This window comes from Schistocerca nitens, chromosome 11 (assembly GCF_023898315.1).
Source record: "Schistocerca nitens isolate TAMUIC-IGC-003100 chromosome 11, iqSchNite1.1, whole genome shotgun sequence".
NCBI classification, from domain to species: domain Eukaryota; kingdom Metazoa; phylum Arthropoda; class Insecta; order Orthoptera; family Acrididae; genus Schistocerca; species Schistocerca nitens.
In genome coordinates, this window is record NC_064624.1 from 69,452,367 (window position 1) to 69,473,285 (window position 20,919).

At 42.5% G+C, this 20,919-nt stretch overlaps 1 protein-coding gene across 1 annotated transcript in view; it reads right to left on the reverse strand.

Annotated features, from left to right (window-relative positions):
• The window catches only part of LOC126212841 (ankyrin-3-like), a 59,311-nt gene that overhangs the window by 28,874 nt on the left and 9,518 nt on the right, over nt 1–20,919 (reverse strand). The window contains exons 2-3 of the mRNA XM_049940259.1: nt 19,381–19,515; nt 1,758–2,319 (exon numbers count right to left, since the gene is read on the reverse strand). Coding sequence (XP_049796216.1) covers nt 1,758–2,319; nt 19,381–19,468 — 650 coding nt within the window. The 5' untranslated portion in view covers nt 19,469–19,515. The remainder of the gene's footprint in view (nt 1–1,757; nt 2,320–19,380; nt 19,516–20,919) is intronic.

Below are 20,919 nucleotides of genomic sequence, written 5' to 3' on the forward strand. Positions count from 1 at the left end.
GCTGCCATGGCTGCTGACACTACACATCGTTGTGTCTGGTGTACATCCGTTGTGAGCAGCACATCACTGTGTCCACCCCACTGCTGATACAGCTCCTGCCCTCTTCACAGCAATATACAGCTTATTCAGATACTTTACACCAGAACCTATAAGGCTGTTGCACATATGCAGTTCAGCACAACTAATGGCCGCAAATAATGATAAAACCATTTATAAATCTACGAATAATTAAGTTCTCCAATGATTTTTTTAACCTAACCTATCCGGTAATAAACCCAGTTGGATCTAGTACTTCTTTAATTCTAACAGGTGTGAATATTACTGAACTATCAGTTTAAAAAGTAACAGCAGAATAATAATAAACACGAATTCTTTACAGACGAATGGAAATGGTAGAAAGCGAGCATGGGGAAGACCAGTTTGGATTCAATAGAAATGTTGCAAGATGTGAGGCAATACTGACCCTACAACTTATAAGATAGATTAACGGTAGGTAAACCTACGTTTGTAACATTAGCGGACATAGAGAAAGCTTTTGAGAATGTTGACTGGAATACTCTTTTTCAAATTTTGAAGGTGGCAAGGGTCAAATAGAGGGAGCGAAAGGCTGTTTACAATTAGTACAGAAACGGCAGCCATAACAATAGACAGGCTTGACAGGAAAGCAGTGTTTGGGAAGGGACTGAGACAGGGCCGTAGCGTATCCCTGATGTTATTCAATCTATATATAGAGCAAGCAGTAAACAAAAAACAAAGAAAAATTAAGAGTAGGAATGAAAATCCATGGAGATGAAATAAAGACTCTGAGGTTTGGCGACGACATTGCAATTCTGTCACAGACAGCAAAGGACCTGGAAGAGCAGTTGAAAGAAAAGGACAGTGTCTTGAAAGGAGGATATAAGATGGACATCAATAAAAGTAAAAGGCGGATAATGAAATGTAGTACAATTAAATCAAGTGATGCTGAGGGAATTAGATCAGGAAATGACAAACTTAAAGTAGTAGATGAGTTTTGCTATTTGGGGAGCAAAGTAGCTGATGATGGTCGAAGTAGAGGGCATATAAAATGTAGACCAGCAGTGGCAAGGAAAGCGTTTCTGAAGAAGAGATTTTTGTTAACATCGAGTATAGATTCAAGCATCAGGAAGCCTTTTCTGAACGTATTTGCATGGAGTGTAGCCATGTATGGAAGTGAAAGATGGGTGATAAATAGTTTAGACAAGAAAAGAATAGAAGCTTTCGAAATGTGGTGCTACAGAAAAATGCTCGAGATTAAATTGGTAGCTCACAGAAATAATGAGGATATACTGAATAGAATTGGGGAGAAGAGGAATTTGTAGCACTTGACTGAAGGAAGGGATCCGCTGCTTGAACATATTCTGAGGCATCAAGGGATCACTGATTTAGTATTGCAGGGCAGCGTGGGGGGTTAAAACTGTGGAGGGAGACCCAGACATGAATATATTAAGCTGGTTCAGAAGGATGTTGGTTGCAGTAGGTACTGGGAGATGAAAAAGCTTGCACAGGATAGAGTAGGATGGAGAGCTCCTTCGAACCAGTCTCTGGACTGAAGACCACAACAACAACATTAAACTAACATGAGAAATCAATGTAAGCATCGCGAGATATCAGAAAATGTCTGTCAGTGATGGTGTATTTTGCTGCACAGATACACGTAAAGGAGCTGGAAATACACGCACACACACAGAACTACACAGCACTGGACAACGTAGACATGTAGCTTGTCTTGTATTTACCTGGTTTCTGCTGGTGACTCAGACAGCAGCTTGAGCACTTCAATTAAACCTTCAGGCTGACAATGTAGCGCATCTGCCCAGCCCTTCGTGGCCATCACGTACAAAATATGAGTCTTTATAAAGGCGGCGGCGGCCTTCTTAAGGCTGCTACAGGAGTTCCGAATAGCGAGCACAGCTGTGGCCACCGCAGTCTCAACAGACAGCTGTGCAGCCAACTGCTGCTCGCACTGTGCCTTCAGGCCTGACAAGCCGTACATATCAGCCGCGACCAGCAGCTGGGGGGCCATTCTGGCCAGCTGCGGGGCCTGCAGGGTATACATGTAGGCCACGAGGTGGCGCAGCAACTGGCCCCCTACGTCTGGGACTGCGGCCTCCAGCGTGCCGTGGCTGAAAATAGAGGCGAACACGGGACTCCTGGCGGCAAGGACGGCCCTGTGCGCTGCCAGACGTGTGTCGCCCGCCACCAGAGTCACCACGGCGCTGTCTCCAGCGTCCAGCAGGGTGCCCAGGTCCACAGCTGCAGCGTCTTTCCCCTCCTGGACCTGTCCTGCTGGGGGCGATTCTGAAACACAGCGTCACTGAGTAGCCTTCCCCCTTGCACAGCACTCTCCATGTGAGAACATGCTTGAGCCACAAGTGGATCTGCATCAACCATCACTTCCTAACACTAAAAGAAGTAGACTTCGCCATACCGCTGGTAGTATCATGTGGGTCATTTTTTACCTGCAGTAGAAAACCACCATTTTGTTCGTATTTGGGTGGTATTTTGAGTGTCTTCATGTTGACAACACGTCTCTAAAATGAATAGTACACGGTAAAATATAAATTTTCTCTAAGTAAACATTTTTTTATTTTAAATGTCACACAAGAAATTCCACAATCTTTCGTAAATTTGGTAAAGCAATGTTGAAATGTTTTTCTTTATAAAAAGATTGAAACAGAATCAAAACATATTGTTTATGTATTAATAGTATTTTTCCTTTTATATAATAATAAGATAAGTACCAAATATTTGTGGAAGATTCTAAAAAGCCGCAGGTGACTAAAATGCTCTGCATTTTTTGTAGTTATTGCTATGAAGGAAATAAAACATAAGAACAAATAACTTCAGCCTATAATTATAAATATTTAAGTATATTTAAGAACAAGGACGTGACAGAATTGCCTAATCTGGGGTTCTGGGATTGGCCACTGGCAGTATCGAGTGCCTGTAAGGGGAGACTGACTTTTTTCTGCAGTGTGTAACAGGCAGCGAGGTCATCTGCTACTCTGAGGATAAGGTCCCGAAGTGAAATCTTCTTAGACATAGGTAACTTAAAAATTGTGCGAGCGTTAATCATGGCGGGCTCAAGGAAAAGACATGTACAGGGTATCGTTGGGTAACAACTTAGAGACTGTAGTATCTAGCGATTTGGTCAAAAACATTATAAAACTTCACAGTTTATGGAAGTTACCTCTCAGTATTCTCATTCATCTGACATCCAGCAGGCATGTTATTTTTTTTCTTTATTGTTACTTAAACACCTTTACAAGAAAGGTACGCCGGCAGCGGCCTATCTATGCCGCTCTTTGGTCACAGATAACACACATGTAGCATGATGAGAGACGAAAAAACAAAACGAACATGGTGGATAAAAACCGGTAGTCAGACATATTCACAGGAGCAATGTCCGAATAAAAAACGTTCAGTACTTGTTCACAAACAGAGAAGACAGAAATTACACATGTGAAACGTTGGAGCACTAACATAGACACACTTAAGCACTAACACGAAGACACACACAAACACTAGCGACAATCTCCGGCGCATGACTATTCACTGTTCATGCATAAAGCCAGGGAACTGCCAAAGGGGAAAGGTGTGGGTAGGACGGAGAGGGGGAGGGTGTAGATGCCAGTGACAGAGGAGAAGTGAGGGGGGGAAGAAGGAAGGGGAGGGAGGGAGGATGAGATGAGGAAGAGAAGGAAGAGAGGGTGCCCTGGTGAAAAACCTCAGGTGGAGGAAGGGGAGGATTAAAATTGGTAGGAGGGGTAGGTGGAAGGGGTGAGGGCATCATCAGGGAGGGGGAGTTGGCAGAAGCCACCTTGGGGAACGGTATGGAGTGTGGAGAGATGGAGAGTGGGTGGGATGTGGGAGTACAGGCGCAGAAGTGGACGGGGGTGGGAAAGCATGGAAGAGACGAGTGGGTGAAGGGAATCAAGTCTCAGGAGGTGTAGAGGATCTGTATCAATTCAAGGAAAAGGAGGAGGTGTGGGAATGGAATGAGGTCCACGTGGGGGAGGGTAGGCAGATGCAATAGGCGAGGCAGAGCACATGGTGTTCCACGATTTGAAGGGATTTGTAGAAGGTGGAAGAGTCAGAGATCCAGGTGGGATGGGCATAGCAGAGGATAGGGTGGATGAGGGATTTATAGATGTAAAGGATGGTGGAGGGGTCCAGACTCCATGTGCGGCCAGAAAGGAGCTTGAGGAGGCGGAGTTGGGAGTGTGCCTTGGCTTGGATTGTCTGGAGATGGGGGATCCAGGAGAGGTGACGGTCAAGGGTGACGCCAAGGTACTTGAGGGTGGGGGTGAGGTTGATAGGATGGCCATAGATGGAGAGATAGAAATCCACAGAAGGAAGTGGTGGTTTTGCCTACAGTGATTGCCTGGGTCTTTGAAGGATTGACCTTGAGCAACCACTGGTTACACCATGTGATGGATCGGTCAAATTAGGATTGGAGAAGGTGTTGGCAGCATTGCAGGGTGGGGGCGAGGGGAAGGAAGGCGGTGTCATGGGCGTAGTGGAGAAGGTGAGTGGGGGCTGAAAGTAGTGGCATGTCCGCCATACATAGAAAGTAGAGAAGAGGGGAGAGGACAGAACCTTGCGGCACACCGGCGGAGGGGTATAAGGTGTAGGAATCCGTATTATGGATGGTGACATAGGAAGGACGTTGCAAAAGATAGGACCCGATCAGGCGGGCGTAGTTAATAGGAAGGGCGAAGGTTTGGAGCTTGAAGAGGAGACCGGAATACGATACACAGTCGTAAGCACGTTCAAGGTCGAGCTAGAGGGAGATGGCGGAGAGACGGGAGTTGAGTTGTTCAGAGGGGAAGTGAGTGAGGTGAGGGAGAAGGTCATCAGCAGCGAAGGAAAGCCATGTTGGGTAGTGAGAATGAGTTGGTGCTGCCTGAGATGCTGGTGGATGCGTCGGGTAAGGATGGAATGCATGCTACTCGGGATACAGATATCTTTTACTTTTTCCTGTGGTAAGCTGCGAGAAGATGGTCGCCTGACTTGTGTGTTGCATACCATGTGTCCTCTCTACTTCGTGCTGCAGGAAGAATCTCATTGAGTGAACTCCAAAGACCACAAACTAAACTTGTTCCTTTTCGTTTCAGCTCATCTGCCTGTTTCATGGAGGTGAAGAAGCTGTCAGTCGTGACGTTCCATAAGGTCGACGCGACTGACATTTGCTGTAGTGTAAGAGAACTGTTAGCAGTGCTCCAGACAGTAGTGTAGGAGGGGGCGAGGGGATTCTGCACTGTATAATATATTGTCTCGAATGAAAAACAGCCCGCAGTTGCACTAAATTTTGTTTATTTTAAATATGGACCATCGTTTCTGCTGTAATAATATAGCCTTGTTCAGAACTCATAAACACAAATAAATGAAAAATGTCTTAGACCAGCAGCTGCGTCAAGACCAATAAAATAGCTTCAAGAGACATAAGCCTGTTCCGAACATAAATGAAATTACATATGGCAACGTATGTACTCCGGCACTACCTCTTTTATACTGTCGCTGCCACGATGAAAATAATGAAGTGTAATATGTCACATATTATTCTGTAGTTTTGCAATGTTACTCCGCGTAGGTCTGCACGTCGCCAGTTCATAGAAAACGGAAAGCCTCGCTGATATAAAGTATCATTCGACAACCGAATAATTTGTATTTAACATTCTTTTTGGCCCAAAGTATAATATACTCTAACAGCTCGTGAATAACGTTGAGGCGTGCCCAGATCATATTTAGTGCCAGAAAACTTGTATTACCTGATGTCAAACTGTGCTTGAAATAGATACGGGTCAAAAATGACCCACATCGTACTACTGATATAATAGATAAATTTTTCGTACTTATAGGTGTGTGAGCTAGGGGGGATGAAATTTGGGTAAGTTGTACAACCCCATAAATGATGAAAAGTCACGGGAGCATTTGGTCGTGCGATGATTATAGAGGCGGGTAAGCTGGGTCAAAAATGACCCACATAGTACTCCTAGTAGAAATATTGTTCTTCACAAGTCAGTAGAACAATACGACATTCTTCCTGTGTCAAAAAAATGAGTCACGTGAATACCCACATATCCTTAACGACGCCATTTGATCCAGCACATCTTAGATTCCACCTTAAATGAAGTGGACGAAGTCATGACGAAACTATTTTTAATGGTTTGTGACAAAACGACGACAAATCAGCGTCCGAGTACCTGTCGTGGATGGCCACGTACTCTAACACCTTGTTGCTTATTTAGGAAATAAAATAGCTGGAGGAGTAAGGAGTGAGGAAAATGTAAGAATCAGAACAAAACCTAGAAAAAAGATGTTAGCCTCTAAAACTGACTGATAACACACCAGAAAAATGCTTCCAAAAGCGTTTGTAGCGTTGCATCTTGTAAATGTGAGACCTGGACTCTATGATATACGGAACTGAAAACCGAATACTTTTGAAATGTGTTGTTAAAGGCACACTGTGAAATGTCAAAGGGACTAATAAGATAACAAACAACGAAATCAATAAAATAATGCTGGCTAGAAGGGGTTTGTTGATTATCTGTTTAGGTGCAATGGACATTTATATATCATCAGAAAAATACCAGAGGAAGTCCACGGTTGAAGTTCGAGAATCAAACTACGAGAGATGCCTGCTGCCACATCCACACAGAGGTAGCAAAATCATGGGATAGCGGTATGCATTTTCACATATGGCGGTAGTCCGGCATACAAAAGGTATGAAGCGGCAGTTTATTGGCCGAGCTGTCGATTGTATTCAGGTGATTCACATGAAAAGTTTCCAGCTTGATTATAGCCGCACGACGGGGATTAATAAACTTTGAACGCTCATTAGAAGGTGGAGGTAGACAAATGGGACATTCCATTTCGGAAATCGTCAGACAATTCAACATTTGGAGATCCACGGCGTCAAGAGTATGCCGAGAGTACCTCTCTCCACAAACAAGGCAGTGGCCGACGGCGTTCATTCAGGGGCCGAGAGCAGCGGCGTTTGTCAGTGCTAAGAGGCAAGGAACACTACGCGAAACAACCGCAAAAATCAATGTGAGACATACGATAAACGCATCTCTTAGGACAGTGCAGCGAAATTACGTTAATGGGCTATGACAACAGGTGACCAACGTGAGTGCATTTGCATAACAGCACGACTTTCCCTGTAGCCCCTCTCCTGTGCCCGTGATAACATTGGTTGGACCCTAGGCGACCGAAAGACGGTGGTCTGATTGGATCACGAAGTCCAGGCCCAAGCTGTCAACAAGACACAGTGCAAGCTGGTGCTAGCTCTATACTGGTGTGGACTGTGTTTACATGGAGTGGACTGGGTCCTCTGGTCCAATTGAGCCGATCATTGATTGTAAATAGTAATGTTTGGCTGCGTGGAGACAATACACGATCGGGCTTTAACTGTGAGATAAGTATTTGTTCGCTAAGTATCAAAAAATTTTATTACCACATGAAGCTACAACAATTCCAAAACTTTTCTATGCCTAATGCAATTTATATATTTCCCCTCACTTTGCAAATTTGCCAATATCGTACATTCAACTTTATTTAGTTTACTTTGCCAAAGAGGACGGTGTCTTCCGTAAGTACTGTCTGTTTTTCGCTATGACAAGTCTGGTAAAGGTAGTAATCAAAATGTTATAGCCCTGGAAAACTCCAAGTTTCTGGTGTACAAGTAATGATCTTCAATATTTCAACATCCAGGCCTGCAGTACTTACTATATAGCTACTCCAATTCATGGTCAAAATTTTGTTCACATGATGATGAACAAGGCAAGAGATATGAAACATCGCCAGGACCAAGGCTTGGTGGAACAGGTGGGAAGGAAACAGAAAAGGGCTAGACCCTCTCATCGATGTGGTGATTATCTGTGGATGTCAGGAGATTGCATTAAGGCCCCCTTAACGACTTAGATCCTACTGAAGTTGACAAACAAGATGACAAATACATGGGTAACTTCCGTGCAATTATAAAGCATGTTTCTGAGGACAGGCCTATGACTGTGCTGCATCTATGTGGGGGAATGCCTGTGGGGTTCATGCATTCATACATCAGAACTACCCTTTAGCTGTTTATTCTCACTGTGGAGCTCATAATTTCTGCACAATCCATCTGTTTTTCATTATTGAGTATCCAAGTTGAAGCAAAATATATTGTCTTAGTTTCATTATTGTCCGTTCTAAAGGCAAATTAACTGTTTGTCACAATTTTTAATTACAATCTGACTATACCTCCTCTGCGTTTCCGAACAAAATACAATTCTGTGGATTTGGCTCCACCTAAATCCCTGGAGCCGGAACTAAACATTGAAATGACCAACATTCAGTGAGAGCTGTTTTCCAAATCAGAAGCCTACTTCTCGCCGCTACATGTCGTCATCGATGGCGTATAGACAATAGCATGAATCGGCCAACTTTCGTCGATGGGAACTGTCCACAGTGATCCCTGGGTTTCCTTAAATAGTTATTCTCCAGGAAGAACCGTGCTGTCCCACTCTAACTCGTGACCGGATACAGGCACGGTCTTGCGATAAGGCCAGCGACCTCTTACTTTTGCCTGTCGAGATATCTATTGGTCTGTAGTTCTTGGTGCGCCTTCTGAAAATCTTGCGTGGCTGCTATGGACTGCATGAGTGTTACATTCTGTGACATACATGGTACAACCATAGTTCATGTTGCCGCTGCCCGCCCTTCTCCCCTAAAATTGCATCTAGGCCACAGCAGGCCCTGGAGGCCTCGACTGTGTTGGAGCATTCGCCATTCTGGGGGGGGGGGGGGGGGACTGGATCCACTTCTATTCATATGGGATGAGAGTGTGACGAATTTTGGCTGGCCACAGGAGGTCTTGGGTGGGGGAAATGGTAGATGGCGCAAAGAGAGTCGCATTACAGGCGTCTGGAGTGCAAGAAGGAGTTATGGCACCCATTAGTTGTTTGGATCCATTATGGGCCCTTACTTCATGGATATGCCAGCAGCAACAGCTTCTTCACAACAACTGGAATTCAAACATTGCCTGCCCAATCAAATGGAGAATAAATGGAGGGTGTCCACAGCTGCACTGGATCCTGCAAAGAAAACCTACACCATCTATAGATCCAAGAAGGTATGGGGCTGTTCTGATTCTAGGGAAAATGGTGATTTGTGAGGTTGACCATGTGGACTGATGAAATTAAATTGAACAGCAAGAATCAGAATTCTGCTGATGATAATTGGGGCCATTGTCAGTGACCAAGGCTTTTGGGACGCCTTTAAGGGCGAACAACCATTAAACAATCTGGATCGTCTTCACTGAGGTTGTGAATGGCATGAAAAACACAAAGCAGAACCCACTGCTCACATTCAAAATCAGACGCCACACGGATCCAAGGAATGGGCCAGCAAAGTCCAAATGAAGACAGGACCAATGAGTCCCCATAGGAGGCCATGGAAAATACTGACAGGGGCACAGCTTGCTTGTTTTGACATGTGAGGCACTCTTTCACCATTCTCGCATCAAGTGTCTCCACACCCTTCCAGTGGATGTATTGCTAGGAGAGTCAAAATGACTTCCCAATGCCATAGGGTTCTGGGAATGAGGACCTGAGCGCGGCCCATCACGACCTTTATCAGCACAATGTGATGCAAAGATAAAGACGTTTGCTGCATGCTACAGAAGGCTTGGAGGTCTGGGTACACGAGACATTACTTTGTCAGCAGGCCATCTTTCTGTTGTATAATGCAAATCCTCCTGGAGGACATGGCCTGTCACTGTGTGTTATGCCACAAGGCGTGCATCAATTTGGGAAGATAGGTCTTTGATGATGGCAGTCTCACTGTCCTCAGGAAAACAGACTTCTGGATCCTCATGAAATTCTGGGTTCTGGCTGACATGAAATCGCGATAGGATATTGGCGGCATTAGGGTGATATTGGATACCATAGGCATATCCTGAGAGAAACAGAGCCCACAGTGGCAAGTTGCTGAATACTCGAAGAGACGCATTAGAGGCTTATGATCAGTCATGAGTGTGAAACGGCGGCTATAGATGTAGGCATGGAAGCGTTTGCTGCCAAAGATGATGACCAAAGCCTCCTTTTCTATGTGGTTCCTCTATCCTGCTGTAAGTGTCTTGGATACAAACGCAGTGGGTCACTCCACGCTATTCTCAATATGGGACAAAAGTGTGCCAGTCAGCATCGACCACTAACACCAATGGTTTCGTTGGATTGTATGCCATGAGAGAAGTAGGTCGAAGAGGGCCTTCTTCTGGTTTTGGAACACCTTATTACATTAAGATGGCCACTTCCAGGGAACTCTGTTACAGAGCGAGTGGTGCCAGAATCGCTGAAGCATGGGGCATGAATGGTCTATAGCAGTTTCGCTGACTTAGACTTCGGCTGGAATACATCTATCGAGGCCAGTAATTTTTGGATGGCAGGCACACAATGTGGTGTAAGCCATTTTCCTGATGTCCTGAAGATGTGTCGTAAATATTCGACCTGGTGGATTGAAAAAGAACATTTGCCAAGATTACAACGAAGGTAAACTTCTGTGAATGGGGAGAAGAGCAACATCAGCTGTATACTTTCCAACAACCAGAAAATTGTCAAGGTAGCTCACGGTCCTTGAGACATCCTTTTAAGTGTCGCTCATCCCCCCCCCCCCCCATGAACCATGTACCTTGCTGTTGGTGGGGAGGCTTGCGTGCCTCAGCAATACAGATGGCCATACCATACGTGCAAACACAATGGAGGGGTATCTATTGAGAGGCCAGACAAATGTGTGGTTCCTGTAAAGGGGCAGCAGCCTTTTCAGTACTTGCAGGGGCAACAGTCTGGAGACTGACTGATCTGGCCTTGTAACAATAACCAAAACGGCCTTGCTGTGCTGGTACCGTGAACAGCTGAAAGCAATGGGAAACTACAGCTATAATTTTGCCCAAGGGCATGCAGCTTTACTGTATGGTTAACTGATGATGGCGTCCTCTTGGGTAAAATATTCCACAGGTAAAATAGTCCCCCATTAGGATCTCCGAGCAGGGACTACTCAAGAGGATGTCGTTATCAGAAGAAAGAAAATTGGCGTTCTACGGATCGGAGTGCGGAATGTCAGATCCCTTAATTGGGCAGGTAGATTAGAGAATTTAAAGAGGGAAATGGATAGGTTCAAGTTAGATATAGTGGGAATTAGTGAAGTTCGGTGGCAGGAGGATCAAGACTTTTGGTCGGGTGAATTCAGGGTTATAAATACAAAATCAAAGAGGGGTAATGCAGGAGTAGGTTTAATAATGAATAAAAAAAATAGGAGTGCAGATAAGCTACTACAAACAGCGTAGTGAAAGCATTATTGTGGCCAAGATAGACATGCAGTCCATGCCTACTACAGTAGTACAAGTTTATATGCCACCTAGCTCTGCAGATGATGGAGAAGTTTATGAAATGTATGATGAGATAAAAGAAATTATTCAGGTAGTGAAGGGAGATTAAAATATAATAGTCACAGGTGACTGGAATTCGAGAATAGGAAAAGGGATAAATAGTAAGTGAATATGGATTGGGGATTAGAAATGGAAGAGGAAGCTGTCTGGTAGAATTTTCCACAGAGCTTAACTTAATCATAGATAACTCTTGGTTCAAGAATCATAAAAGAAGGTTATATACATGGAATAATCGTGGAGATACTAGGAGGTATCAGATAGGTTATATAAAGGCAAGAGAGAGATTTAGGAACCAGGTTTTAAATTGTAAGACATTTCCAGGGGCTGATATGGACTCTGACCACAATGTATAGGTTATAAACTGTAGATTGAAACTGAAGAAACTGCAAAAAGGTGGGAATTTAAGGAGATGGGACCTGGATAAACCGGCTAAACCAGAGTTTTTACAGAGCTTCAGGGACGGCATAAGGGAACAATTGACTGGAATGGGGGAAAGAAATACAGTAGAAGAAGAATGGGCAGCTCTGAGGGACGAAGTAGTGAAGCAAGCAGAGAATCAAGTAGGTAAAAAGACGAGGGCTAGTAGAAATCCTTGGGTGACAGAAAACATATTGAATTTAACTGATGAAAGGAGAAAAAATAAAAATGCAGTAAATGAAGCAGGCAAAAGGGAATACAAACGTCTCAAAAATGATATCGACAGGAAGTGCAAAATGGGTAAGCAGGGATGGCTAGAGGACAAATGTAAGGATGTAGAGGCTTACCTCAATAGGGGTAAGGTAGATACTGCCTATAGGAAAATTAAAGAGACCTTTGGAGAAAAGAGAGCCACTTGTATGAATATCAAGAGCTCAGATGGAAATCCAGTTCTAGGCAAAGAAGGGAAAGCAGAAAGGTGGAAGGAGTATATAGAGGGTCTATACAAGTGCCATGTACTTGAGGACAATATTATGGAAATGTAAGAGGATGTAGATGAAGATGAAATGAGAGGTACGATACTGCGTGAAGACTTTGACAGTGCACTGAAAGACCTGAATCGAAACAAGGCCCTGGGAGTAGACAACATTCCTTTAGAATTGCTGACGGCCATGGGAGAGCCAGTCCTGACAAAACTCTACCATCTGGTGAGCAAGATGTATGAGACAAGCTAAATACCCTGAGACTTCAAGAAGAATATAATAATTCCAATCCCAAAGAAAGCACTTGTTGACAGATGTGAAAATTACCGAACTATCAGTTTAATAAGTCACAGCTGCAAAATACTAACACGAATTCTTTACAGGCGAATGGAAAAACTGGTAGAAGCCGACCTCGGGGAAGATCAGTTTGGATTCCATAGAAATGTTGGAACACATGAAGCAATACTGACCTTATGACTTATCTTAGAAGAAAGGCAAACCTATGTTTCTAGCATTTGTGGACTTAGAGAAAGCTTTTGACAATGTTAACTGGAATACTCTCTAACAAATTCTAAAGGTGTCAGGGGTAAAATACAGGGAGCGAAAGGCTATTTACAATTTGTACAGAAACCAGAAGGCAGTTATTGAAGTCGAGGGGCACAAAAGGGAAGCAAATGTTGGGAAGGGAGTAAGGCAGGTTTGTAGCCTCTTCGTGATGTTATTCAATCTGTATATTGAGCAAGCAGTAAAGGAAACAAAAGAAAAGTTTGGTGTAGGTATTAAAATCCATGGAGAAGAAATAAAAACTTCGAGGTTCACCGATGACATTGTAATTCTGTCAGAGACAGCAAAGCATTTGGAAGAGCAGTTGAACGGAATGGATAGTGTCTTGAAAGGAGGATATAAAATGAACAGCAAGAAAAGCAAACGAGGATAATGGAATTTAATCGAATTAAGTCGGGTGATGCTGAGGGAATTAGATTAGGATATGAGACGATTAAAGTAGTAAAGGTGTTTTGCCATTTGGTGAGTAAAATAACTGATGATGGTCGAAGTAGAGAAGATATAAAATGTAGACTGGCAATGGCAAGGAAAACGTTTGTGAAGAAGAGAAATTTGATAAGGTCGAGTATTGATATAAGTGTCAGGAAGTCGTTTTTGAATGTATTTGTATGGAGTGTAGCCATGTATGGAATTGAAACATGGACGATAAATAGTTTGGACAAGAAGAGAATAGAAGTTTTCGAAATGTAGTGCTACAGAAGAATGCTGAACGTGGGTAGAACACATAACTAAGGAAGAAGTGTTGAATAGAACTGGGGAGAAGAGGAGTTTGTGGCACAACTTGACAAGAAGAAAGGACCGGTTGGTAGGACATGTTCTGTGGCATCAGGGGATCACAAATTTTGCATTGGAGGGCAATGTGGAGGGTAAAAATCGTAGAGGGACACCAAGAGATGAATACACTAAGCAGATTCAGAAGGATGGAGGTTGCAGTAAGTACTGGGAGACGAAGAAGCTTGCACAGGGTAGAGTAGCATGGTGAGCTGCATAAAACCAGTCGCAGGACTGAAGACCACAACAACAACATAGTACCTTTAAAAAACTGATGTAACTTTGGCGATGCCAAACGGAAGCTTTGTATATTGGAGCAGTCTAAAAGGAGTGGCTATGATGGTTATGATTACAGTCTCCTGGGAGCCGTTACGCAGTTTGAGGTGGAGATAAGCATCATGAAGGTAATTTTTGGCAAATAAGCATAATGAAGGTCATTTTTGGCAAATACCATAGACCCAGCGAGATGTAAACAGTGTCCTGAAGCATGGGAGTGATATATCTGACGACTACAGATTGGGCATTCACAGTATCATGGAAGTCACGACAAATGCAGCCAGTGACTGATGGTTTCTCCACAGTCAAGTTGGAAGGGCCCTCTGGCTGTGTGTTACTGGGTTGAAGACGCTCTCGTCCTGAAGATGTTGCAAGTCCTGTTGACACTTATCCTGGTGTGAAAACTCGACGCTACAGACTTAAATAATTTTGGAGCTGCAGTAATAGATATATAAGTCTGGAGCCACAGGATGCTCACTGGCAGAACACTGGTCCTAATTTAACCAAGATGTAGGTGGTGTAGGGAGAGGCACAGGGCTTGGACTGCATCAGAGGTAGCGCAGAACTCAAGCCCCAAGGCATGGAATAAGTCTACGCTGGATAGATTAGAGACCTGAGGCGCCACAACCATCAGAATCCAAGCTGGAGTTACTGTGGCACCACAGTAGCGTTTGCTATGGAAAAGTCCTCTAACAGATACGTCCTGTAACAGAAATGGTGTTGTTACTAGAACTACATAACTTGTTTGTGAAGGTATGGAAATGAAAATGCCGTGTGACTAGGGTCTCCCGTCGGGTAGACCGTTCGCCTGGTGTGCCTGGAGGAGACTTAATGGCTTGTGTAGGCCAGTCGATTACTGTAGCTGATGACCCAGTGTCAGTCTGGAAGGTGACTGGCTTGCGTTACAACTTAGCTTGCATAGAAAGCAACTGAGTAAACTGCAAGATTATAGCCTGTACCAGTGTCGCTTCTGTAAACTATGGATGGGTAGAATATTCCTTGGTGTCGCCCAGTCACCAGTCCACAGACATAGAAGTGCACGGGTGGCAAATTTCAGCTTTGTGGGTACGCTAACACCTAGTAACACAATTCACCTTGTGGAAATGGCATTGAGGACTTTTCCAGACTTGGGCTACAACCAATGTAGCAAAGCTTCCAATTTGGGTTATGTGGCTAATACCAGATTTGGGTCTTCGATAAAAGCTGCTGCTGTGGCAGCCTGCCCAGAAGCTCGAATGATAGGAAGTCATGAGATGAGCAATGGATCTTTGAGGTTCAGAAGATTCTATTGGAGGTTTTTATCAGGAACGTGAGCTAAAATCTTGTCACAGATGAGAGCTGATGCACAAGTGGTGCATTGTGGCACATGGGGACCAGCATTCCTGAGAGAGACCCCGGACCCTAGCTATTGATTTAGGAATGTAGATTCTGACAGCTAAAGAGCTTGCATTGAGCCGCAGCAATGTGTATCGGAGCATTGAAGTTTTATACGGCTTTCATGCGTTCATGGCTGGACCATGGGTGCATGGTTTATGCATTGGCGAGGCCTTTTGATTTGAATTGACACTGTCCACCTTGAGGGGCTCCAGTTGGCCACAGGTCGCTATAGGACCAGTCCCATACCCAGCCTATGTGCAGAGGCTGGGGGGTCACCGGCAGCTCCACCTAGTGCATCAGGCATGCAAGTTCCTCACAGCTCCAACTTCACCCACACTCTATAATGTTGTTCATCCCCCTTATTTCCAACCATTTAAGAGCCACATGCCATTTGCGATCCAGGTGCACCATGTACTGCCCCAAATCCAGGGTTTTAACTGCCTGCTGCCATGGTTACTGGAGAGACCCAGAGTGATTTTAGATTTGGGGCGCTACAAGAGAGATTACACTCCTGCTTCCGCTTTTAATGACATATTTCCTGACATTTTACCTGGGCACCACAATATAGCTGTTTTTATGCATGTATCGCTACAAGGGGATCCTGTTGGTTGCTCTTTTTTTTTTTGACAGATCTTGTCCTCAAGATCAGATTGCCTTAAGCGCTTACTGTCTTTTATGCAGAATTTTATGCGATCTTGCGGTCATTGGAGTAGGTGAGACGTTCTTCCAGTGATAAATTTCTTGTCTCATCCGATTTTCTAAGTTCCCTTCACTCTGTAAAACGTTTGTACTCAGCAGGGAAGCTAGTCCCTCCTCCATCTACATCGACTGGGGATTTAGGTGTCTTTTTGCTGGGTACCAGGACACATAGGAATTGCGAGGAACGAAAGGACAGATCTGGCAGCCAAGAGGATTGTCTCGTTTCTCAAGTATTACAGTGTGCCATCCTCCTGTATGCTATCGCCTCGATGTTGAGCTTAATAGTCTTGCATCCGTGGTGAGTGGCTGGAGGAGACTTTGGTCCACAAAGAAAGCTCTGTTCTGGAATACAGATGTAGCGTAGGTGCATAGGAAACACGACAGAACCCAGACGACAAGTGCTGCATTCCACTTGGTAATGTATGCAAGAGTTAAGAAGAATCAGGATACTTGTATAGAATTCTTCGACCTAGGAAAAGCGTTCTACAGTGTGAAATGACTAGAAATACTCGGAAATTTGGGTATACAATAATATGTATAGGAACACAAAAGAAGCTATATGAACAGAAGACTATGAGAAAAGAGATGTGCTTAATGAGAGTGTAAGGTAGTGAAACGGTGTTTCTCTCCAACTGTCTAATCTGTACATTTAGGAAACCGTAATGAAAATAAAAGCGAAATGTAGGAGTTGGATTAACAGTCATGGTTATAAAGTGCCATGGGGAAGATTCGCTGAAAACATTACTGTCAGTGAAGACCAGGAAGAATTATAAGGTCTGTTGAATGGAATGGGGAGTCAAATGAATGCAAATATGTACTTAGTGTGAACAAATGACCGATTAACGTAATGAAGAATGCCAGAAATGAGATTAGCGTTAAATTTAACGTCAAAGACTGGGATGACAAAATAGATGAAGGAATTTTGCTTCCTTGAAAGCAAAATTACAGATGAAGGACAAAGTAAGGCGGATTTGAGAGGCAGACATGCAGAGGGAAATATGGCTTTCCTCCGCCGAAGGTGTCTACGACAACCAAACATAAGGAAAACATTTCTAAGATATTACATCCTGGTATGAATTTTCAACATGGTACGTGAGATAACCCGTTCTACTCTGAAGGTAAGAGGTTGGCACAGGGAGGAAGTCGCGACAGTGCATCAGACTAGGCAGAAGGCACATGACACACACTGACCAGGTACATGAGATGCTCAAATGTCACTGACATTAGACTTGCAGTGTATATCGTACAACAACTAACTCCCAATATTTTACATGAAAGTTATGAGTCACCTGTGTGTAACCACTGGGTAACTCAACCACACCATCCTGTCTTCCAGAAATAAGCATCACATCATGTGGCAGTACATCATGTAAACAGCTGAAAACCTACTCTGGGGAAATAGATGGAATAAACAGATTTCACTTATGTTTTAATGCAACACTTCACCACAGTATTGGTCTTATCAAAATGAAATACACCATCATAGGAACTCTTTAGAAAAAGGTGCCCTACACAAAATTCCAGGGAACTCTAATTGGATGTTACAAATGTGGAGAACCTCAAATTATTAAAATAATTAATTCATACAATTAAATGTATTTAATACTTTGCAATTAGGAATAAAAATAATTTGGCTTTCAGAGGAATATTCCTATCTTTGTATTTGTGTATACCTTAGAGCATTTAAACAGAAATTCTTTTTCTGTAAATATCTTGTTTGATTGGACTAAAGCCTTTGTGCTGTTCAGCCTGCTATTAGCAGTTATAAAATCAGTAACTCATCAGTTAACTGGCTAAAATCTTGTCCCATCACAGGAAGTTTCTGTGGCATCGGAACAAGGTGTTACATTTTTGTATAGCCTAGCGTCCCCTTATGCTTCGAATTTCTGGTAACAATCTGCACACAGAAGGCGTTAATTAGATGTGAAATTAAATTAATGCTTACAGACGACACCAACGTGGTTACTTAAAATTTATGATCTACAGACATCAATTACGTCCCATTCTTGAATGACATTTTGTTTACCATGTGGTTCCTTTGAAACAGTGTGCATATCAGCTACATACTGCTACGAAAATGTAGACCTACTTGTAGTTACTTTCTGTAACGTATTGTTACAGAAAGTAAATAGCAATAATTTGATGGACATTCACTCAGATAGCAATCATAATAGAGAACATGACATATCTCACACTGTGAAGAGGAACATGGTTTATTATTGAATTACTTATATTACTAACAAGAGAACGACAATGCTACTGGTATAGTTGCAGCATGTGCCATGTAACTGGCTCTTAAGCTCATACCTGTCTTCCTAAAATAATCATTATTTCCAAGAAAAGAGAAACTAGTATATTGTTCAAAATAAATTGAAGGAGTAAGTGCTACAAGTTATCTATATGGATGGGAATACTTAACACTCCTTCAAAATTTACTGTTTGTGCCCATGTGAAGGTTCTATGGAACTCTGTTCTACATGCAAGCAAATGTTCAGCTGAACCACAATGATGACATCCACCATTTATTTATAAATTCTGCCGCTGATGAAAGGACACGTTGGAAGCTAACGTACCATAATTTTGAACCCATACCTCAATGAATTTAAACAGATAAGAAACAGGGAATAACATAGTCAACACAAGCATTACAATTTCTGATGGATACCTCCTGAGATGATTACCATTGTCAGATTCGTGTTTTTAATTGGTTATATAAATATTGTGAACGTAAGAAGGTTTCTCTGTAGTCAATATAAATTTATGGAAGGCGGTGTACAATGTACTACCGTAATCCTGGAAGACATGTCAAATACCTGTATACCACGACTACTTATGTGAAATAGATGCTGTTTAGCTTCGTCTATTCATGTGTTATATTGATCTAGACGGGACCAGTAAACCTTTATGAAAATAATTTAGAAAAAGGCTATGATTACCACTCTCAAGGTCTACCAACACGTATGTAACACATATGTAAACTGTATTCCAACTCATACGGACTATAAAAACAAAAATAATAATATAGGAACTCAGTGAAGTTAGAGATTTTACACATAATAATAAAATGACCCAAATCAGTTATTAAATCATCAAATAATTCTAGAAATGAGATAAGTTTGCACTGCATGAATTTCTTGAACCATGAAAAGTTTCTGGAAGTAACGGAAAATAATGGCACTTACTCAAATTGTCAGTTTCAAAGTGGTAGACTGTGAGTTCAGGATCGAAAAACAAATATATAAAATACTTAATGAAAATATGGAATATGTTCTTCATTACCTACTAAAACTGGTTATTCATTATCATATACAGACTTACGTAAATTTATACAAGTAAAATCTTTACCTGTACTGGGATGAGAGTCGCTATAGTCGGCAGCTGTGAGTACTGCGACAAAAATGCAGATGAACCAACTAACGCTTCTGCAGAACATGATGTAAGGACAATGCTGTCAGGTCAAATAAACAACTGCTGGAGAATCTGTAAATTTATGAGTAAGTAAATCTCCACAATTTATTTACTTTCAACAAACTGGATAGAAAATCTAAATTAATATAACAACCTAATCTGGATTACGATGGTTAATGGTGAAACCACACTGGGAGGTTCGAAAAATCTAGTTTTTATTGTATAAGTCGTTAAGCTAACTATCCAAGAATACTCTGTCAAAATTTCAAAGCGAAATTCGCATTCGTACAGAAGGAAATTCTTCCGATATAAGATTTATCAGGGGATGAATTACTGGAGAAATATGTAGGTGGCCACACACAAAATGCTAATGAAACTTTTAATTCCACTATTTGGTGATTAGCTCCCAAACACTTGCACTCCGGACTAAAAGTGGTTGATTTGGCGTCGTATTTAGCAGCTGCCTTATTCAATGAAGGAAATTCATCCCTTCTGATGGCCATGAACGAGGCAGGAATTGTAAGAGACACGTAAAGATTCAGTTATGCCGAACAAATAGATAACCAGCGCGTATGCTGGCACAATCGACGTAGTTCATTGAATCGAAGGAAAGACGGAAGGCACGTAAAGCACTGCAGCAAGCGCAAAATGAAGCCTGTGAGGAAGAAGAATGGTTACTATATGGCACTGGAATCGCAGATGAATTGGTAAGTATTTTACATTATTGTTGACTTCCTTGAATTTCCAGTTTCCAAGAATTGATTTCTCAAACGCGTTCATCTCCAAATGACTTTTTTCACATTTGCGTGCAGTCTAACTCAAAAAGTATTGAATCGATCATTATTAAATGTGATAGTATGATTGTGTGTAAAATTACTAATTATATGAACCAACTTATGAGGAGATGTCATGATTTCACGGGTATTTTTCTTCGCCTAAATGGAGAAAAAAATGTGAAAATCGCTGTAAATTGTTCCAACGCCTGCACAGTTTTTAATTTACATTATTTTCACCTGCACTGAGGCTCATATTCTTAGAAAATAAGTTAGTAACGTAAAATCAAATACTTTCTGATTTCAGATGAAAATCGGAATGGCTACACTGCACGTAATTGGAGAACTATACTCACAATCTTCAGCGGATATCACAGAGCAACTTTGTTATTTTTGGCTGAATTTAATCAAAAAATTCAAAAAAAAGTCACGGACTTTGAACATCGTCTGGCGATTAGACGTCACTTTTATAATACGTGTGTATGCGAGATTTCCACACTCCTACACATCCCTAGGTCCACTATTTGACATGTGACAGTGAGATGCAAACGTGAAGCGCCAAATACAGCACAAAAGCGTACAGGCCGACCTCGTCTGTTGACTGACAGACTGCCGACAGCTTGAGAAGGTTTTAATGTGTAACAAGCAGACATCTATCCAGACGGTCACACAGGAATTCCGAACTGCATCAGGATCCACTGTA